Below are 21,897 nucleotides of genomic sequence, written 5' to 3'. Positions count from 1 at the left end.
CGAGGAGTGGCTACCCAGAGGGGTTCACTGGTCTGCAGCAGCTGCTTCTACTTCACATCCTCACTCACGAGCCGTTCGACATTGTTGACTTCATTTTGGCTGAGATTGAGGATGTCATCACTGACGGGATGGGTGTCGTGCGTCAGTTTCCATATGCTCACTGGATCAGCTTCATTTGTTCTATGATTGTGCCAGCTGAGTCCCCCGTCAGTGCAGTTTACAGACAGGATGAGGTTCCCTGGTTCCCCGTCTACAGACCGACAGCACCCTCAGACAGGAGGAGAGGGAGACAGGCAGATCGTGCTGCCATGGCACGATTATCACCAGAGGTACAGGCCCGAGTGGCCCAGGAGGACGAGGCACTGCTTGCTGCAGAGGCACAGCTTCCCGGAGGAGATGATGAGATTCACTGGTCAGACCTAGAGTCAGACTCCTCCGAGGATGAGGAGTACTTCCCTGCACCAGCCCCAGCTAGTCATGATCATGAGGCAGGAGGTTCAGGAGAGCCAGCTCCAGTGACAGCTGCTACTGCTACAGTTTCTGAGTCTCAGGTGTCTCAGCCGTCTGAGCTCACCGCACTACTACAGCAGCTGGTCACACAGCAGAGGGAGGATCGCCGTGCTCAGGAGGAGGCCAGGAGAGCCCATGAGGCCCAGCTTGCACAGATCCAGAGGGAGGCCGCCCGAGAGCGAGCTGCGACTGAGGAGCGTTTCGTCGGCCTTATTGATAGAGTCTCTCAGAGGACGGACGCTCAGTTCCAGCAGATGCAGCAGGGCATGATGGCGATGTTCGGGATGATTTCACAGTTATATTCTCACACCGGACTCGCCCCTCAGCAGCCAGGACAGTCAGGCCTTCAGGGCACCGGAGCACCTCCACTTGCAGTCACACCAGCTCCGGCCACTACTGCTCCAACTTCTTCCGCGACTCCGGAGATCATGTTCTCACTGTCAGCACTTCTCGGGTCTGCGAGTCGTCCTATCTTCTCTCCTCTGCCTGCGACCTCACTTTTCCAGGAGTCACCCACAGCGGTGCAGTCAGTTGGCCTCCCCGCAGTACCACAGTCATTACCTTCAGGGGGAGGCGGAGAGGTGTCCTTAGCCCAGCAGTCTTCACAGCCGGCAGCTTCAGCACTCACCACTTCAGATGTTGATACATCTTCTGCTGAGCCAGCTACTACGTCCACGGACCCTCTCCCAGGCAGTGCTAGCACCAGGGCCTCGACGACAGCCTCGACTACAGCTACACCTCCGGTCAGCTCAGCACCAGCAGGCCCTTCAGACCAGCAGCTACCGGCAGTCACTGAGGATCCTCCGTCTGACGACGACGACGACGACGATGACCCGGATCGCTTCCTCGCCGTCCCGCGGCACCCCGATCAGTAGCCTTTTTGTGCTTTGATGCCAAAGGGGGAGAGGGAGTCAGGGGGAGGGTAGCTTTAGAGAGAGCTCGATCTGACTTTTGATGTTTCTTATTGTATTATATTTGATGTTAGTTCATGGATATGTACATTTGTCATTTGAGCATGCTGAGCTTTTGAGACATATCTATGGATTTCGTTTGGTTCCTTTCTTTTCGAGTTTGCTTGTGTTTATTCGTGCCTTATCTTTCTCGCTCTCTCGATATCTATGTTTATGTTGTCATCAATCACCAAAAAGGGGGAGATTGTAAGCATCTAGGCCCTTAAGGTATGTTTCGGTGATTAATGACAACCATTATTGTGACTAATGAGTTTGTGCAGCTTTATAAATCATTATTGCTCATTTGGTTATATGTCAAAAGAGGCCCCTAACTTTCATTATTCAAAAAGGCGATCTCGGCATTCAACTCTATAACATGTCAAGACTAAGGATCTTTCTAGTCCTAAGTGTCATAAGGTTGAGAAGGACACTTAGGTTAGTATAGGTTTTATAGTTTTGTAGTGATCGCACTATTAAGAGGGGTTTAGGCTTAGTAACTTGAGCATGGACATGGTCATTTGAAAATGGATGCACACAATGGTCACTCAGGTTTCTAGAAGCTCAAATAAGTGGTTCTCAACTTATATCTCAAAAATATTTGGATTTCATTCAAGACTCAAGTCAGAAAAGACAAAACCAGAAAAATCCTTATCACCGGATTAACCGACGCCTCAAGTTTTCTATACGTCGGTTAAACGAGGTCAGCTGGTTTGGACAAGTCAATACATCGGTTAAACCGACGTTATTTGAAATTGGACGTCGGTGCAGTTGTCCAGAGACTCGGTTTTCAGTTGATCATTGGACAAATAGACTCACCGGTTAAACCGACGCTATTTGAAATTTGACGTCGGTGCAGTTGTCCAGTGACTTGGTATTTCTGTTGATCAATGGATGATTACACTCACCGGTTAAACCGATGCAACGACGGTTAATCCTCCCAAACAGTAACGGCTAGTTTTTCAAAAGGGGAGTTTTACATTCACCGGTTAAACCGACGATGACTATTGGAGGGACGTCGGATTAACCGGCGCTACGCAGTTTTTCTGGCAGCTTTTTCTCCAACGGCTCTATTCGTGTGAGCTGCCTATATATACCCCTCCAATGGGTCATTCTACTACTCTTGACACCAGGCAACATCCAAACACTCATACTATAGTCAAGAGCCACCTTGAGCTTCAACATTTCAAACACTTGTTCATTCAATCATTCAAGAAGCAAGATTAAGGACTTGAGTAGAGAGAAGCTTGTGTGCATCCATTCTTTGTGATTGGTTCTTGCTCAAGTGAAGGCCTTAGCTTGTTACTCTTGGTGATTGGCATCACCTAGGCGATCTTGGTGATCGAGGTGATTCTCGCGGAGCTTGCCAAGGATTGTGGAAGCCCGGAGAAGAGATTTGTACGTGGCTTGATCTCCACCACACCGGGATGGTGAACGGAGACTCTTAGTGAGCGCCCTCGTCTTGGTGACTTGGGAGGTGACAATACTCTTTGTGAGTGTCACAACGTGGATTAGGGGTGTGTGCCAACACATCGATACCACGGAAAAAAATCCGGTTGTCCCTTGTCCACTTTACTTATTTCAAGCATTATCTTTCATGCAATTTGTTCATGTGCTTGATTTAGGGATCACTAGTTAGCTCTACCTTGCTAGGCTTTATCTCTTTTCATCTTAACTAGCTTGTGTAGGTTGTTTAGCTATCCGGTTGGTGAATTGGTGCCTTTCTAGTTTTGCATAGGTTAAGGTTGTTTTATCTTGTTTTAGAATTTGAAAAAGGCCCAATTCACCCCCCCTCTTGGTCCATCGATCCTTTCATAGCAGCCATAGAAGAAATCGAGCGAAGAAATTATACCGATTTCGGAAGACTGGAGATGCAGGCACGATCCCTGCTGCCTCCCGCGCCGCCCCTGCTGCCTCCCGCGCCGCCCCTGCCAGCTCCGCCCCTGCCAGCCTCCCGCGCCTCCCGCGCCGGCTAGGCCCTGGGCCGCGCCGCCCCTGCTGCCGCCCTGGGCCGCGCGCCCGTGCTGCCGCCCCTGCCAGCCGCGCCGCCCGCGCCCGCGCCGCCACGCGCCCACCGCGCCGACCGTGCGCGCCCGCACCGGGGCCCGCGCCGCCCGTGCCGCCCGTGGACATGCTGCCCGCGCTAGGGTTTTGAGGGATGGGAGGAAACAGAGGGATGGGAGTAGACAGGGGAGGAAGATTGGGGGGGGACGTGTGGGTGGGATAGAATGGATAGAAGAAAAACGTTTCAGGTGTGTAATCAGTGGTATTGGTGGGTAATTTTCTCCCAACTTCACGAGGGAGTTCAAAACGGCTACTGGTGAAGTACCCTTTTGGCTGCTTCATGGATTTCGTGAAGTTGGGGCCAACTTCATGTTTCTTGGTGAAGCTGAGCTGGTGAAGCTGAGGGTGTTCGGCTACAGTTTCACGAAGTGAAGTCGAATTTCGTGAAGTGAAGCAGTCCCAAACAGACCCTTAGTACCATGGAAAACAAAATAATTGAATGATCGTGTCATCTTATTTTCGCTCAAGTTTATATCAATCATAAGCTTGAAAGTATATTGAAATTGTTCCGAACATGAGTTTATTTCTATTTCGCGAGAGAATATGAATTCATTTCCACGAAGTTGTTCAGTTCAGTAAAAAAAAATCCCTTTTCGATCGCATGCGATTCACACTTTCACATAGTAGATGACAATGAAGATGCCTCGTACTGTAGCAGGAGAAACTGGCATCCAATTATTTCGTCCCAGGGCGATCTGAGCCGTCCGATCACCAGATCGAACGGCTGCTGATCAAAGAGCCAGGTTAGCAAACCGAAACAACCGCTCCCCACCCGCAACTCTTTCCCTCCACTCGTGTCGTGCGCCTCCAGCTGCGCCCCTCATGCCGCCGCCGGCGCCACCGCTCCACCTCTGCCTCCGCCTCTCCCTCCAACCGCCCCGCACTCTCCCGCCCTCCCGCCGCCGCGCCTCCCACTCCCCGTGCGTCGCGTCGCGCCCGATCGCCGCTCGCCCCGTCTTCCTCCGCCGCGGTGGACCGCTGCCCCTCCTCGCCGCGGAGGGCGAGGCGGCCGAGGGCTCCGCGTGGTCGGATGGGTCCGAGGAGGAGCTCCGGCGGCTGCTGGAGCTGCTCCCGGGGGAGATGAGGCGGCGGGTGGAGACCCACCCGGAGCTCCCGGCGCTCGTGGAGGTGGTCATGGACCTCGGCCGGCCCCCGCTCGCGCGGTTCCCGTCCGGCGACTTCCTCCTCTCGCACCGCCCCATCTCCTTCGACGACCTCCGACACGCCACCTCCCAGGTCCGTCTCATTCCACCGCTCTTAATTTGTCACACATGGCGGGTTAGCCGTTAGCGTGCTTGAAGTCTGCTGCTATGCCTTTTGGTAGGTTGGGGACTTTGGAGCTGACAACCGCGCCGGAATCAGCCGGACGCTGCATCGGATTAGCGCGATTCGGAACCGGAAGGGCGTCATTGTAGGCCTCACTTGCCGTGTTGGGCGGGCAGTGCCTGGGAGCGCCAATTTGCTTCATGATTTGGTTAAGGATGGTGGGTCATTACTACTCATCGGCCCACCGGGGGTGGGGAAGACAACTGTCATAAGGTAGGTAGGATTGGATTGATGGGCTTGATTATTAAGATGTGTAGACTTAGTAGTTGTTTCATCGAGAAATATTGGTACCAACTAGAATCACAAATGTTTATGTTCCAAAGTGCCAGTATGGACCAAATTTAGCATTGGTGTGTTGTCTTGTCGAGTTGTCGTGCAGAGAAATAGCCCGAATGCTGGCTGATGATTACAAGAAGCGCGTGATGATTGTTGACACATCTAATGAGATTGGTGGGGATGGTGATATTCCTCACCCAGGAATAGGCAATGCCCGTAGGTTGCAAGTGCCTAACCAGGACATGCAGCATAAGGTCTGTTGCCTTAAAATAATCCTTTGCTTTCTGAAATATGAGTAAGATTGTTATCTTCTTAGACATCATGCATAAAGAATACAGATCATTACTCTTCTGAAACGTGCTTCCGGTCAAGTAGTTCTGCAAATTTATTATCTATGCCACAATGTAATCCATAAGTCTGTTGTCCCTCTTGCATAGAGGGTTCTATAGTGATCGATTTGAAAAACTTTCCCAAATTCCTGGTTGGATCACTGATCAAGGTCAAGTTTCTTTGTGTTTGGGACGAACTTGGAGCCTCAGAACTTCTCCCTCCAGTTTGCTTGTATATAAATTAACACTCATTACTTCTTAACAAGGCCATTGGACCAATTTATATGTGCATTAGATACTGAATTACTGATGTGCTTTTTAATACAAAACTTACTGTGTATGCTAATTTGTTTATTTGGTATCAATCAGGTGCTTATAGAAGCCGTAGAAAACCATATGCCTCAGGCGATTGTTATTGATGAAATTGGAACTAAATTAGAGGCTATGGCTGCTAGCACCATTGCACAGAGGGGAATACAGCTTGTTGCGACTGCCCATGGTGTAACAATAGAGAATCTGATCATGAATCCATCACTGGAGATGCTTGTGGGAGGAATACAGGTAAGGACGTTCTGCACTTCACTCAGTTTCCTGTATGGTTTTCTGCTGTTCCTGTCTGTAATTTCACTCTCTTTTTGGTGCTTGCCACTTGAAATGCAACACATTAAATTTTGTGTTTGAACTTCGAAATTTCGAACTCAGTAACCATTTCATGTTCCAATATAAGAGGCGACACATGGCAAGAAAGTTATTAATCAGTATATCACTGCTAGCTTGTTCGCAGTGGAGGTTTTCAGAAAGCGGTTATGAACTTCTAGAAGATGGAATATAAAGATTTATCCTTATGAACTTCAGAAATTTGACTATTTATAAAACAAATTTTAAACCTGGTACACGCATTATTCATCAATAACATAGGCACATAGGACAATAAGTGATTTATCCATATGTCTGAGTATTCAAGCGAGTGTTCGGTTCTTACAGTTTGCATGCTGAAGGGTGCTTCTATGCTTTTCACACGAAGACTTAGTTCAAAGAATTGTCAATTCTAATGCTTAAGTGCAATCTATAAACTAATTGTTATAGCAGATGCTCAGCTTTCTTCTCAGAAGGCACAGAAGCACTACCTTCTTTTCTTTTTCTGTCTGTATATGTTGCCATTTTTGTCAAAATAAAGGAGATCTCTTACAGTATGTACAATTATCTGTTTGAAAGAGTGTCACACTTGGTGATGAAGAAGCTAACCGGAGAGGGGTTCAGAAAACTGTCCTAGAGCGCAAGGGCCCATCAACATTTACATGTGCTGCAGAGATCATCTCCAAAACTGAGTTACGTGTCCATCGTAGTTTGGAAGCCACAGTAGATGCTCTCCTTGCAGGTCCTCACTGACTGTTCTATTATTTTGCTGCATTATCATGTTATATTTGATGCTACTATTTATGACATTAGGCATGAAAATATGTAACTCTGTTGTCCTCATGATTAGTGTTGCACTTTTGTTGGTGCAGGCAAGCCGCCTAATGTTGAAATTCGGAAGTTGGGTACAAAGGGATTGGTGCAGGAAGTTTCTGTGCAAAAGGAACAATCACATACTGGTCTTTATGAAGATGCGACTCCATTTGATGGTGATTCTCTAAGGAATGCCAGAAGAAGCTTGGACTCTGCATTTAATCTTGATTCTGCCGAAGGACATACAGAGAGATCAGATGAAGCTGAGTCAAGCTTGAGTCTATATGCTTATGGGGTATGGATTTCTTCAATAGTTCAGTCTTTTGATGCTCCAGTTTTATGAGCAGTGCTCCCCTTTACACCAGCCGGTAGTTCCTTTGCATAATTGTTTTGTATGCAGGGTGTGGCTACGTCTTGCATTTTGTATAGTTGCGGTATTTGATAGAACTATTAGGATGCAGTAGGTATGTTGGTTATATAAACTAAAACTATTAGGGTTCGGTAGGTATGTACCACTCAAAAGTATGCTTATCTGGTCACTTACTTCTAAGCCTCTATGATATCGATCTTTATTTGGTCATATATAGTAACCCTATTAGGGTAAGGTAGGTATGCACCATTGAAAAGGATGCTGACGTCAGTTGCTCGTAGGCCTCTTATGATATCAATCATCCCTGATGATCTTTTTCTGTACAGTGTATCTGAAGGCTGCATGCCTGCATTTCCAATTTGTGATTCTTCTCACTCAGTACACAAAATTGCAAAAATCTAGTTTCGTAACTTTGCTGCCTTTATTTTGTTTGATTTGAATACCCCTCCTGTCATGGCAACAGTAGTGCTATACCTTTTGGTCACGAGTTCCATTCTAAAGCTTTTTGTTTATTTTTCAGTACTTAGTTTGTAACTTATTGGATAGGCTGTTCTAGATCTCCGAGTCGACTGCCTTGCAAGCCATTAAACAGCTGGAGTTGGAGGACATTGTTACTTTAACTTACAACATCAGTGAAGCTGATGCAGTGATCGCGTTACATTCGAAGCTCAAGAAGAATTCTCAGATTCAGGCTGTGGTGAAATCTCAAGATATACCAGTTTTCTTCGTGAAGGTTTTACCTTTGCATTTTTCATTTACAGGGCACTTTTAGTATTAAAGCTCCAGGATTTTTTTCTCCTTTCTTTCTTATATTGGCTCACTGTTCTTCGCAGACAAACTCCCTGTCCCAAATCACTAGGGCGCTTCGCGCCCTCATTGACGATCACATGGACGAGCTGATAGATTACAATGATAAGGAAGAAGCAAGGTCATCAGAGGAAACTGATGCTCTGGAGGTAACCTTATCATTCCTGCACGTTCTGACCACCTTCACTGTAACATTGCCAGCCCTTTCAAGTTTCAACAATCGTGCCCTGATGTCAGGAGGCGAGGCTGGCGATCGAGCAGGTAGTGATCCCGAAGGGCGAGAGCGTGCAGCTGCTGCCGCGACCACCAAGCATCATCTCCTCCCAAGTGGATCTCGTCGAGAGCTTCAGTCTCAAGTGGGAGGTCGTAGGCCAGGAGCCGAACTCCCACGTGAGGATCCTCCCACACTTCACGGCCGCGGAAGCCACCGGCGCCGAGCAAGAAACCGCCACCACCGGGCTCGCAGATCCTAGGAGCCCCGACGGCACGGATCATACCCACCAGGACGGCATCACCAGGCTACCTTTCCTCCCCGAGTAATGAGCGAGCATTCCTTACGTTTCGTTATTGGCTGCTGGCTCTTGCCGTTGCACCTGGCTGTATATTCACTCCCCTCATTCCGGTGTAACTTTCATCAGAAAGCACTGTGTTCAGATCGAAAAAAGAAAGCACTTTGTGTTTAACGAAAGTAGTAGATAAGAGTGCTGCTCTACGCGTGCTGAATCTGTTGCGAATCAGTTCAGAACCCGGAAACGCTGAGGCCGTTCCACGTCTTCCCGGGCTGGTGACGGTACAGTCATTCTCATGCATCTCTTTCCGTTTCCCCTTTTTACGTGCTACTAGAGCCAAAGCATCCATTCTAATTTAGTACCACCTGGCCACACTGCATTTCTGCCGTCAGCTAGTGGCCCAAGGTCCATCTTGCACCGTGCCAACCATCACATTCTCATTGCATAGTGCAGCATTTGGTGTTTGCTCAAAAAAAGAAAAAGAAAAACATAGTACAGCATTTTTGTGGGGCCCGCCACGCGACCTTGATAGGGTCTTAAAATACTCGCTGGTAGATGCCCTTTGACTCCTGGCTGCATCCAGACATCATCATCAGGTTGAAGCCAGGCGCCCTTCAAGAGTCCCCCCGGCCGTACGATCGAAACGAAGCGCGGGGGCCAGTGTGGCCTTCTACTCGGCTCCTCCTCCCTCCCGGCCGCCGCGTCCGGCCGCTGGCCGCCCTCGGGGGCCGAGACGCCCCGCCGTACGAGCCATGACGCGCGCGCGTGGCCTACGCGGCGGAGCAAAAGCTGCCAATGGCCGGCGACGTTGGTGGTGGGACGCATTGGGGCGGAGGCGGAGCTGGTAGTTGAGCTAAGCCAAGGCGATCGAGGAGGGTCGGAGCCACAGGCAGGTGGCCATGGCGGCCACGCACGAAGAGGCCTCTCAGCCCCGCCGCCATTGCTCCGCGCGCCGAGCGTATAGAATGGGAGTGCCAGTGGGTACTGACACGGATCCCGGCCGATCGTGCTCGTCGTGCGTGCATGAACGAATGAATCGGGGACGAAATGGTCGAAACTCGAAAGGCAGAGGATCCGAGGCCAAACGTAGGCGTACGTACAACTATTGTACTCGCCTACCAGGCTACGCCACTGAGCACTGTAGCTAGGCGACTAGGTCCGTTCGCTGTTGCGTCGCCATTGGTGCACGCCGGTGGGAACTGCTTGGAAGTGCTCCTTTTTCCAAATGGAGCTCGGAAGGCAATGCCAAATCGGTCTCATTTTTGCTAAGTGATGGTGGAGCTATACGTGGATTAGTAGCTCTGCTTGGTTGTGTTACTCGTTGCCAAATGAGCGTAGAGCATGGAGGACCTTTCACAGATACTAAAGTTCAGATGCATGCATGCATGTGGGGTGTGGCAACAGGCAAGATGCGAGAAGATCCGGATCCAGATTACGGCGACGGTTTAGTTCGTGCGAGGTGATCTGGCTGCCTCTCTCGACCGAGAGGAGCTTTTAACCGACGGCCCGCGTGACGTCACGGCCTACGGACGAATGAGATCCGGCGACCAGTAACGGTTGACTGGCGCCTCTACCAGCAGGAAGCTGATCGAGCCGCCCGGTCATCATCGTCCACTGAGCATGAGCAACAAATAAATCCGCTGGAAATCTGATCCGGATTCCGGTTTCGATTTTTCTAAGCATCGTGGCTCGAAAAGCCGCTTCGATTTTTTCCGAGCTCGCCGTATCACCCGCCGTCGCGGTGCGGGACAGGGGGACCTCCACTCCACCGCTGTGTATCGCATGCGCTCGGCAACGAACCACCAGCAGCAGCTCGATCACAAGGCCGGGCAACGACAAACTGCACGGCCAGGTCGGGCGCCGCGCCGGCTATAAATCCTCGACCGGTATCGTGTAACTGCCAAGCAAGCAGGCAATCCAAGCCGCCACAACTCCACAGCACAAAGCTAGCTAGATAGCCATTGCATTCTAGGATTCCACGAGGACCTCTCGATCGACGGCGACACCTCCCGGAAGTGTGTACTGTGAGTGCTCGGTACTCCACTCCCATGGCTTCCAGCTCGAGTACTGCGCTGAAGGTGCTGGCCTGCGCCGTGCTCCTCCTCTCCGCCGTCTGGCACGGCCGTTGCGAGTCCGCCGATAGCCGGGCGGCGGCGGTCGTCACCGGCCGGAAAATGCTGGTCGCCGGGAACGGCGGCGCAGCGGCGCCGAGCTCAGCGGCTGCCGTGGTAGTGCCGCGGCTCACTCGCGCGGCGGCGGCGGCGGCGTACTCCGAGTCGAAGAGGTCGAGCCCCGGCGGGCCGGACCCTCAGCACCATTAAACCCTCGCTCTGGCGCCACTACTAGTTCTTGCCCGCCCGCGTCGGCACAAACCGATTACAGTTCGGCGCGGACATTTTGCCCGACAGGTCCACGGTGTAATAACCACATGTACTCCCTATAGTAGTCGATAATAATTCACGTTTTGGACAGCTAAAAAAACAACGTAGAGAGCAGCTAATACTCTCCGTTTGTAGCATGCCTATCGTCTCGACAGAAAATATCTCATGTTTGTCGATCCATTGAGAAGAGAGTAGCTTTTACAGTGTTTGCCGTTCATCGTTTCCTAATTATATGATTCGAAAGGAAAAAAAATGTGATTGTATCGTACTCTCTCCGATTTTCAAATGTATGATATTTAGCATCATATATAGGAAATAGAGGAAGTATTATCTATTTATGGGTGTTTCTAGCCGTCTACTATTGACCTTTACTTGTAACTAATATTTCCGTGGTCATATGACAAATGGTGTTCTATGGATAAATATTGCGAATAAAGGTGTGAATCTAACTTTCAATGAGTGACAATTACCGCCGAGCCTCTTTAGTTCAATTATTAATAGTACAGTACCATTTTTTTTCTAAATTTAGAGGTTTGGTTATGACTTCATTTGGAAAAAAAAATCTAATACTATAACTGAATTAAATAGCTATAGGCTCCCGGCAGTGATCCTTGGGGGTCATCAATTTGCATACCTAATTGAGAATGAAATGAATGTAATGTAACATTGTAATGCTAACGGTGATTTGATGTTCTGAAGATGACGGTGGTGGTTAAGGTCTAAATGAACTTGGAATTAGTTAGTAGTCTTTTTTTTTATGTGTCACGTACACAGACTCGAATGAATCGCAACATTCACCATTAATGCGAATATTCTTTATTAGCCCTAATTAAGTAAGCTAATAGCTAATAGCTTATAGCTTAACTAGCTGAAATTAGCATAGGGACTCTTCAACCTCCTCCACGGTCGAGACAATGTTGGAGATCTGCCAAGGGTGCATATGCTCCCCCCTAATGCCCCAACACTACAAAAACTTATGCACGGGTATCGCTTGGTAAACCATGACATTCGGTGTGACAATTCACCTTTTATTAAGCAAAGGTTAACCCTAAGTGACTAGGGTTAAGGATATGAAAAGAGGAAAAGAAAAGAAGGGAGGTTAAACTTAATCAAATTTGGTCAAATCCTGCTGAAGACAGGCCATAATTTCCTCCAAAATAATGAACACATAAATCTTTAACCAATTCAAATACTTATTGTCTCTGATTGATAGCGGTAATTTTTCCACCCGTATCGTGAGAGTACCGTCGCTCACTCGTACCATTGTTGTAGCTTTATTAGTTCCTTATTCTCACGTCCCTTCTTGTTGCCCAACCAGATCATAAATGATGGTTTCTAGCTCGGTACAACATGGGAAATGTATCTTTTACCTGACAAAATAGACTCTCTGGATTCCTTAATGCTAATTTTTTTATGGATCTTAGGAAACAATATTTCACAATATTTGTGTGCCGTAAACAATCCGAAATATGCTGATTTTACTATTTTCATCAATTATTACGCTTGTGTGCTAAGATTCCGGTGTCTAAGGCATCTCTGCATTGTAGCGGCTAGAGTAGGGGGTGGCTGAAGTGCCACCTTAGCCCGTTAAGGCTCGGCTTGTTATGGCTCGTCTGACAATGAGCTCCTTCGGCTTGGCTCGTTAAGACTAACAAGCTGAAAATCGAGATTGGCTCGCTTCGTTCAAATAGTTTGTGGTGGTTTATTTGGCTCAGGAGCCGAGTATTGTTCAATATTAATGTTAAGATCAAATGCGATATTAATCAGTATATAATATTTTAAGCAGTAACATGGTATCTAAAAATATTGAGCATAATGCTATTACTCCATAAGTTAATATAGGGCGTGCTCGCTTCGGGGTTTTTTCCTGTGGAGCAAGCAACAGCTACAGTAAATTTTACTTGCTGGATGCTGCAGCCGCAGCTACGGGCAGCTGAAGTGAGCAGGCTCATATTGCAATAACATAGACATTTAAAGACTCAAAATAGATTTAATAATAATACAAATATTTTCATATAATGTAAATTTGATATTATCACATTTATGAGTCTAATGAATTAATCAAACAATTTATGAGTATCAAGGGTTGGCTCTGGTTTTTTAAGAGATCGAGCCGAATCGAAGGAGCCCAACTAGGGATGGCAACATGTTGGATAAGGTGCGAGTAGAGTAAATATGTATCCACGACAACACTCGAAACTCTAAGGTATACCCGTGCCTGCGAAGTGTAGCGGGTAGAATTTTATATTGTACCCATACCCTTTCGGATACCCATCGAATCTATTAATGAGAGCATAAATAACATATATTTGGCCATATAGACTAGCACATTTTGAATTTATCGCCCATACAAGCGAATGCAAAGCATCAGTAAAATAGAGAACTAAACGGTTCATCCTGCAACTTTTTTTTATCTTCAGCATCTATTTTGTAGTTGTACGTAAGTAAATGCATTCAATTCTAGCTAAGTGTTTCATCTTAAAAAAATGCAACAATGATGCATAGACTTCACTACAAATAATAAGCAAAATGTCAATATCACTTCCACATCTGTTACTTCACACAATCTCATTATCAGTCTATGTAGTTCATACAATCATAAGAAAATGGGATATAAAATTTGAGAATGATATGAGTTCACTAGGTTATAATTACTGTATTTCGAGTACCATCGGGTACCCAACGGATACCCGCGGGTAAAAATTTTTACACGTGTTCCTGCGGGTAAAATTCTGTACCCGTACCCATACCACGGGTAAAATTTTATAGTCATACCCTCAGGTCAGGTAGCCGCCGGTAAAATTGTCATGCCTAAGCCCAACCAATAAACGAGTTGAGCCGGCTCACGAGCCTCCAGCTTTTTCTGCCAGCCCTACGCCGGAGAACGGCCACGGCGTAGCGTGCAAGCAGCGCCTGTTCGGCGGCAGAGACAGGCCCGCGATTGCGGCATGACGAGCACGTCGTGAGCTCGGGTTGGAGCAATTTCTCGTAGACCGCAACCGATGCACGACGGCACGCACACGAATCAGCCGAGGGAGGAGGAAGGGATGGGTCGGTCATGGGAGGCACACAGGAAGCAAGACAGAGACCAGATGCAGCCTTCTTCTTCTTCTTTTTTTCTTCAAAAAGTTAGATGCAGCCTTCCAGACTCTTCTTCTTCCTGAGGCCGAAGTCTTTTTTTGGTTTGATTTTTCTGTTTGCGCAAAGAGGTAAAAAGAAAGTTCTTCCACGTATGGGCAAAGGTCATCCTGGTTACGGATCACACAAAGCAATTAAACAAAGGATTATCTCACGTACTGATAAGAGGGAGAGGAACAAACCCGTGCATATTTATTGGACATTTTTGGTAAAATTAAAGAATAAACCTGAAAAAAAATTATTACAACAAAATACAGTTGCATGGATTGAACTACGATTCTAGACACATCCTTTGCTTGAGCTCGGGAGCAGCAGAACTACAGAAGCACAGAACACGCCATGGTGCTGCGGAAAAGAATCCCGTTCCGAACATTAGATTGTGATGACGCGCGAATTGCCAGACTCGAAACTGAAGTTAAACTGAAGTTCGCCATCTCCTCGTCAGCACTCGGCCCACTCGCCTTCGTCCTCGAACGACTTGGCCGGGTTGTCGGGGTCCATGTCGCCGAAGAGCGGCAGGTCGGCCGGCAGCGCCTCCAGGCTGAGGTTGGCGTCCTTGAGCGCGAACACCACCTCCTCGAACAGCACCCGGTTCCCGCGCGGCGTCAGGTGCAGCCCGTCCCTGCCGTCACGCACGCGCCACCCAGGAGAAATGGCGGAAAAGAATTTGAGTTCTCCATCGTGTTTGTCGGCTACTCAGCTCAGCTTCCTCTGGAGGAGCGGCCAGCCGGCCGGACGGAACAGAGTTCACGGGCGCGTACCTGAGGAAGGACTTCTCCCAGCCGGGGAACTTCTGCATCCTGGACCAGATGTCGATGGCCCTGATCCCGCACTGCCGCGCCACCTCCACGCACGCCCGCGCGTACACCCCCGCCGCCGCGTTGGTGCGCTCCGGCAGGCCGGAGTAGTCGTGCGCGTACGGGGGGTACCTGTATTATCGGTTCCGTTCCGATCGTGCGGCGCCATTCGTCAGAGAGTTTCGATAACCGTTGCGAATGCATTGGCTGGCTGGTAGAGCTCACCGGCGGCGGCCGTCCTCGTCGACGGGCGGCGGCGTGACGAGGATGACGACGACCCCGGGCCAGCGCCGCTGCAGCATCGCGCAGATGGCCCGGAGGTTGTCCCGGTACTCGCCGACGGGCACGTGCTGCGCCGCGCTGGCGCGGTCGGGCAGCGCGGCGTCGTTGGCGCCGAAGCAGATGGTGACGGCGGCGACGGCGCCGGCGACGGTGGCCACGGCGCGGCCGGCCACCCGCGCCGCCCAGCGCGTGTTGTACCCGCTGTAGCCGCGCAGCACGACGTCGGCGGAGCGGGAGTAGTGGTTCGCCAGCGACGAGCCCCACCCGCCCTCCCCGAACGCCTCCTCCGTGATGGAGTCCCCGAACAGCACGATCGACGGCCTCACCATCGCGCCGGCGCAAGCTAGCTAGCTAGGTCGCGGTCTGATCTGAGCTGATGATCGGGATCGTCATGGCCGGCGTGGCTTTATATAGAGGGTGGCAGCCGCGCGCATGCACCGTGGGGCGACGCGGCGCTTGGGTTGAGCTGCCCGCAATTGCTGGCGGCGGGCGTCGGTTGCTGGTTCGGGGTCGCGACGGCATGGCGGCAGCGTCCGCTCTGCCCTGCTCTGGCGCGGCTACGATCGACCAATCATGGAGCGCGCTCCCGTCACCCGGTGCGTCGGGGCGACACGCCCCCGCGCGCCCGTGCGTGCCGGCAAGCAGGTGGCGCCACCAATGTCGGCGGCGGCACGGCGTGTTGGGGTGTTCCGGCAAGGGGGCGTCACGCGCGGCCGCGCGCTCGGGTCCCGTGGTCTCCACAGGGCCACGACCACAGCAGGCAGCCGCACAGGCGAGGGCGGGGCGCGTCGCTCCAGGCGCGCGCGGGCAAGGGGGGATCCGGAATCGGGGGAAGGTGCATGCACCGGCGGCCTGGGTGGGCCGGCCCGGCGGAAGGCGGGCGAGGCCGTTCACAACGGTCAAAGAGCCGCGAGCCCCACCTCTCAGCATGTCCGTGACCACGCGCGCGCGCAAGTGGCCTGCCTTGCCTGGGGCGGAGTGCTGGCCGGCGACCAGCCAGCCTTCTTTTCCCCCTGCCGTGGGCGGATGCGCGGCATCTACGTGCCAGCCCGCCGTCCGTCTGTGGCTCTGTGCCGAGCCAGTGTGCCGGCCCGCGGGGGAGGAGAGATTTTTTAGAAAGGGGATAAAAAAATTAAAATTCGAAAAAGGAGCCGGATGGGAGAAATTAGGAAAATGGGTACTTCCCGCCCTTTGAACGGGCGGTAAACGTGGGGCCGGGGACCTCCCGCCCACCCATCGGGCGGGAGATTCCAAAAAAAATTTCAGGGATCTTTTCGCGAATAAGAAAAAAAATTTATTAGCGAAGAGGTCTCTGAAGCAGGCGTCCCGCCCGGCCAGTGGGCGGGAGGCATCCCGCCCGGCCAGTGGGCGGGAGGTCCCCTGGTTATGGTTTTTGTTATATTTTTTTAGAATTTATGTTTCACAAACTATTTTAAATTCAGACTTTTTGCAAATATAAGATTTATTCGCCATACTCTTATGTATGCATATAAAATTTTAATTCAATTTTACGAAGAAGATTACGGTATGTAAAGCTCGTACGAAGATGGTTAAACGATACCGTTTTGCAACGTAGAATCCTAATATTACGATAGTACAATACATGAAGCCATTAAAAATAAAATAATATGATAACAAACAGTACAAACATTACAAATATTACAAATACATGAATCCAAATATTCTGTCTTTAGTCAATGCGGCAAATATTACAAATACGCATCCAGGTCTGATACAATCTCAACGCGGCAAATATTACATATGAGCAAACAAATAAAATTACAACTAAATGATGCCTGATGACGTACTAGCACTCGATCGGCGACGTCTCCCACTCCTTGATGCAACCGGAGGTCTTCCATCTGTAGCATCACCTGTAGCGCCAGCTTCAGCAGAACTGGAGCCAGCATCATTGTTTGGACAACGTTTATACGTATGTCCAATCTGATTACATGCACTGCAGCGCTGTATCCTCGGACGGAGCTCTGACTCATCCATATCATTACGAATACGCCGTGTCTGACGGCGCCCTCTCTGAACCCGTGATGATCTTGGGTCTGGAATATATATAACAGGATTCGCTGTCTTAGTGAACGATCCAACCAAACGGAACCCATAGATCTCATACTGCCAGGTGCTGGCAATTGTCTCCTTTCTGAAGTAATGGGAAACATATATATCGACAGGATGTCGAATATCCGCACAAGCAGCCATTACATGAGAACAAGGTAAAGTGTAGCAACTTGAGCCTCATGCATGAGCAACAACAAGTTCCATCAAACTTGAGAATGGACTCCTTTATAGGAGTTTGACGTCTCATGCCACGTCGCGCTCAGTCTTTAGGAGATACCTCAAACTTGAACTCCTATGTACCACATTACCGTACGTGGTGTAGCCGGGCGCTTTCTGCCTTCTTAGTCATATATTCTGTTATCATTTTTCCAAAATATCTGTCAGGATCTTGCATGAATACCTGATTTTTAGTGAACCGCTCCCTAAAGTAATCGGTACACCCGCGGACGATAAATTCCACAATTGCAACCAGTGGAATCAGCTCCCAGATCAAAGCGTGAGTGGTACGATTTATGACGCACTGAATACTCACAGTGTGTGTCTCCTGATTAATCCTTAATCCCCTCATTAACCAGTTGCATAGGGATTCAAATATCCTCTCGTGCGGTCTGGTAATTCCTCTGACCGCACAGTTGAATTCACTTAAATCTACCCCATTCGGCCCATAAATCATATTTCTTTCTCCGTAATATATACTGAAAATACCTTTCTCAGAAGATATATCTGTCAATAATTAATAAACTAGTTATACTACATATTAATACACAACGACGACCTTAAGTTTCAGCGATTCTCAGATTATATTTTACGGATTCTAAATTATTCAGAATATAAATTATACTAAAAACAAATGAAAATACTAAAAACTATTCAAAATATAACTACTCTAAGAAATATTTCCTACATTATAGTTATTTTCATGTAATTATACGGCTAGAATGAGAATATACCTCCAAATCGACGTGTTAACAGGGCTTCGCCGCTTTCTCTTCTCTCTTCCTCTCCTCTCTTTCTTTTTTTTCTGATTTTTGCTGGATAAAATGAAAATTTTAGGGCAGGTTGGGACTTATATAGCCGGGGGACCTCCCGCCCGACCAAAGGGCGGGATGCCCCTCAGGACCACATCCTGCCCGTTGGGTGGGCGGGATGCCCCGCAGGGACCTCTTCGCGAATTTCTTATTTGTGAAGAGGCCCTCGGGGAACCTCCCGCCCGCTGGATGGGCGGGAGGTCCCCGGCCCCACGCCTCCCGTCCGATCAGCAGGCGGGAGGTACCTATTTTTCAAAATGTTTCCAACCGGCACCCCTTTTCCGAATTTTATTTTATTTTTATCTTTTTTTAAAAAAAAGTCGGGGGAGGAGGCCTGTTCGGGCTGTTTGCTGCTTGAAACCAGGCCCAGGAGTCCAAGATGCGCACGGGATCGCGTTGCTTCTCCGAGCTTATTGGGTTTTTTTACTGGGCCGAGATATACGTACTGCAACCCAACTAGTGATGATGAGGAGTTGAGGACTGCGTCTCCTCGAAGAAAAAAAAACATTGATGAGGACTGAGATCAGGGGACTAAGATTTATTTTTTTAGAAAAAACAAGCATTTGCAGAAGCGGAATGTAGTACATATCTCTACTGTACTACTGCAGATATGTAATATAGCGGTCTTCCTTTTTGCACTTTCGAGTATTCGACTCATATACTCCTATGCTCCTTTTTTTAAAAAAGATCCCTACGGTTCATCCCGAGCGCGAATCGCGAGGTGATCCAGCGGTAGCCATCGGGCTGCTCAACATCTCAGGCAAGAAGAGAGACCCGGGACATCACGCGCATCTAAAGCTTACGCTGCTCCTACGATCCTATCTGTTTAGTACTGACGTGCTGAAAGGAATCGGTGTTTCTAGTTTACAAGAACACACAGTGAATTAGATAATTTTAAAATCTTAGAATAATTAGATGATTCTGAATCTTAACCTATATGTTGGCATAAAATATAGGTAAAACATATTATTTAGATGTGCAACTAGAGTTTAACTAGCGTAAAAATGTCATCCTAAAATTTTTTATAATAATTAATCTTAATAAGATACTACACACTAAAAATGTAAAAGCACATAAAACTGTAAGTAGAAATGCGTAAGCATGTTAAAGCCATGGACACGCACACGGCGGAAGAGGAAAGCCAGACAACTAAACTAGACGAACCAAAAGCTGATGGCTATGTGTGCACGGAAAAGCAGGGCCCGCCCGCTGCTAACCACCCGGAAAACTCCAGCTCGCCAACGCGCTCGCAACCCCGATCTCCAGTGGATTCAGAGCATGCGAGCGTGGTGTACTGGTGTGCGCTCCCTGGTCCTGGCGCAGGTCGCTGAGTGTTCGGAACTGCTCGTCGGCGAGGACGGGTCAGCACGAGGTCAATCAACTTCAGCATCATCATCTTGCAAGGAAGCTTGAGAAGGTATATACCCAGCAGAGTAGGGCCATGGCTCCCTGCAGTTCTGCTTCGGCGGGGAACCATGATCGGCAGCAGGCGGGCACAGATTTTTTTTTTAAGACAATGGAATGGATTATCCGGGCACATTGCCATTTAATCATTGTTAGCCTGTAATTAGCCTGATAAAAAAAGTGGAAATCATACAATGAAAGTGTGTCCCATCGTGCCATCATCAGTCGCGAACTCGTGAAGCCCACGATGCTGACTCGCAAGCCATCCACCGCGAAGATACGTGACGAACTGACGATCCGGTGAAACACAGCCATCGGTCTGCCGGCTCGCCCAATAGCCAGTTCTCTGATACCCTCTGGATCCTCTGAGCCTTGTGTTGCTCCAAGCGAGAAGAGGGCGGACGACGGCAGCGTGCGGGGCCTACTGACCTGAAGACAAGCCACAAGCCAATGACGGGTCGACAGTCTTAGCTTGCACTAATCTTTGCCACCCAACCCAACCCAGACCCTGCAGGTTCAGACGTTCAGAACAGGCTCAGAGTTCGGAGCACCGGAGGAGACGCGCCCTGCTCACTGCTCTGTGCAAAGATTTCTGCTCACTGCACCGGTAGCAGAGGCCAGGGAGCACGGCCGGCGAGCCACCTGGCCGAGCTTCGCTGGGGCTGCACGGAGACGGCGAGCTGCTTCGGAGGCGGTGATGGCGGGGGCGGCGCCTTTATGACGGCGCGGATCGGAGCCGTCGGATGCGGGATCGGACGGCCCGGGTACGGCGAAGACAGGCGGCGTCAGGACCGCTGATCTCGCCGGTGATTCGTCAGAGACAGCACGCTCATCCGGCGGGTCCCAACCTCGAACTGCTGTCCGAAACTGCCCCTTTGTCGGTTCGCTTCGCCGTCCCCATTTTTTGGTTAACATGACTGTGATTCCGATTCAGATGAAGAGAGTTTACTGTTGCCCCATTCAAATCATGAGAGTTACTGATCAAAGATCCCGGAAGCGTCATGATGTTAGGGCGACTGCTTATCATCAGGCTGACGCGGCAGGTGTTGACGTGCCGTTGACCACTCACTGGGGCACGGCTCCACAGTATCTCGTCCCGAAACGTTGCTCCAAAGAGAGTATCTTGTCAGAGGAAGGGGATGCACGTTTGGTTTTCCCTAAGGACAACACGTTTCAGCACGCCGTCGTGGCATAGGCACCGGCAGCAGCTCCGGATAAGAACACACAGAGAGAGAGAGAGAGAGAGAGAGAGAGAGAGAGAGAGAGAGAGAGAGAGAGAGAGAGAGAGAGAGAGAGAGAGAGAGAGAGAGAGAGAGAGAGAGAGGAACGGAACAGAGAAGGTGCCGTTGGGGAAACGGAGCTGTCCGTGACAGGAACATCGTAAGCTGCAGTGCTAGCTAGCCACCGAAATTCCGAGTCCAAGCTGGTCAGCACATGAAGCGTCTAATCGCAAGCACTCACCGTCAGAGCTGTACGGCCGGGGCGATCAGCGTTCAAGCTAACACAAATTATCAGCTGACGTCATCACTCCAGCAGACGATCGAGCTGGTTGTTTATAGGTGGAGCGTTGGTTGCAGTCATGCAAGCACAGCTCTGAACTGACGTGCAAACTGTCTCCTGGCACTTCTACATCGTGCTCCTTTTAACCGTTTTATTTATTTATTTATTCTGATCGCACATTCAGAAGCTGGAACTCCCAGAATTCAGGCTGCAGCCAGTAGTAGCCTCCCGCCCTCCAGTCTCGATCATCAGTTGCGCGCAATCAAGTACCCATGTTTTCATGACGCCAACAGGCCACCGGTTGGATTAGCTAATGGTACAAGTACAGAAAAAACTGGACAACACAGGCGCCTCGTGTTCGTGCATGTTTGGTGAGAAAAATGGGTTAGCACACCTGACGTGTCCTTTTAAGAAAGAATATCAGAAATAGGCCCATGATATTCTGATGCATGAAGCCCCGAGCTCATGTTTCATCAGCTTTTTTTTTAACGAACAGGCATGAAATTGTGAGTATTTCATTGATAAAGAAGGGAGATTACAACCCGGCTAGCCGCTCAAAGAGCAAGTAAACAATTAAACTCGAGCTAACAAGATTATCAACTTATCTTACTCAGATGTTGCTGTGCTAAATCTTCAGAACTACAGTGTCTTTTTACCTGAAGAATTTGAAGCAACTAACAAGATATAGGACCGACATGCACACTGAA

General features: G+C 49.4%; 2 protein-coding genes across 2 annotated transcripts; one reads left to right on the top strand and one right to left on the bottom strand.

Moving 5' to 3' along the window:
• The first annotated feature begins 4,290 nt into the window (after nt 1–4,290).
• Nucleotides 4,291–8,766, top strand: LOC112890850 (uncharacterized protein ycf45). The gene is made up of 9 exons (XM_025957716.1): nt 4,291–4,757; nt 4,846–5,060; nt 5,227–5,377; nt 5,822–6,013; nt 6,668–6,830; nt 6,961–7,196; nt 7,828–8,004; nt 8,105–8,227; nt 8,316–8,766. Exons 1-9 carry the CDS (start codon nt 4,344–4,346, stop codon nt 8,616–8,618), a joined length of 1,974 nt encoding a protein of 657 aa, XP_025813501.1. The 5' UTR covers nt 4,291–4,343; the 3' UTR covers nt 8,619–8,766.
• A 5,509-nt stretch (nt 8,767–14,275) lies between these two features.
• On the bottom strand, nt 14,276–15,911 carry LOC112889803 (GDSL esterase/lipase At5g45920-like). The gene is made up of 3 exons (XM_025956572.1): nt 15,129–15,911; nt 14,868–15,035; nt 14,276–14,728 (listed from the first exon to the last, which is right to left on the bottom strand). Exons 1-3 carry the CDS (start codon nt 15,512–15,514, stop codon nt 14,548–14,550), a joined length of 735 nt encoding a protein of 244 aa, XP_025812357.1. The 5' UTR covers nt 15,515–15,911; the 3' UTR covers nt 14,276–14,547.
• Between the last annotated feature and the right edge of the window lie 5,986 nt (nt 15,912–21,897).

This window comes from Panicum hallii, chromosome 4 (genome assembly GCF_002211085.1).
Source record: "Panicum hallii strain FIL2 chromosome 4, PHallii_v3.1, whole genome shotgun sequence".
Lineage (NCBI taxonomy): Eukaryota > Viridiplantae > Streptophyta > Magnoliopsida > Poales > Poaceae > Panicum > Panicum hallii.
This window is presented reverse-complemented; position numbering and strand designations above follow the sequence as displayed.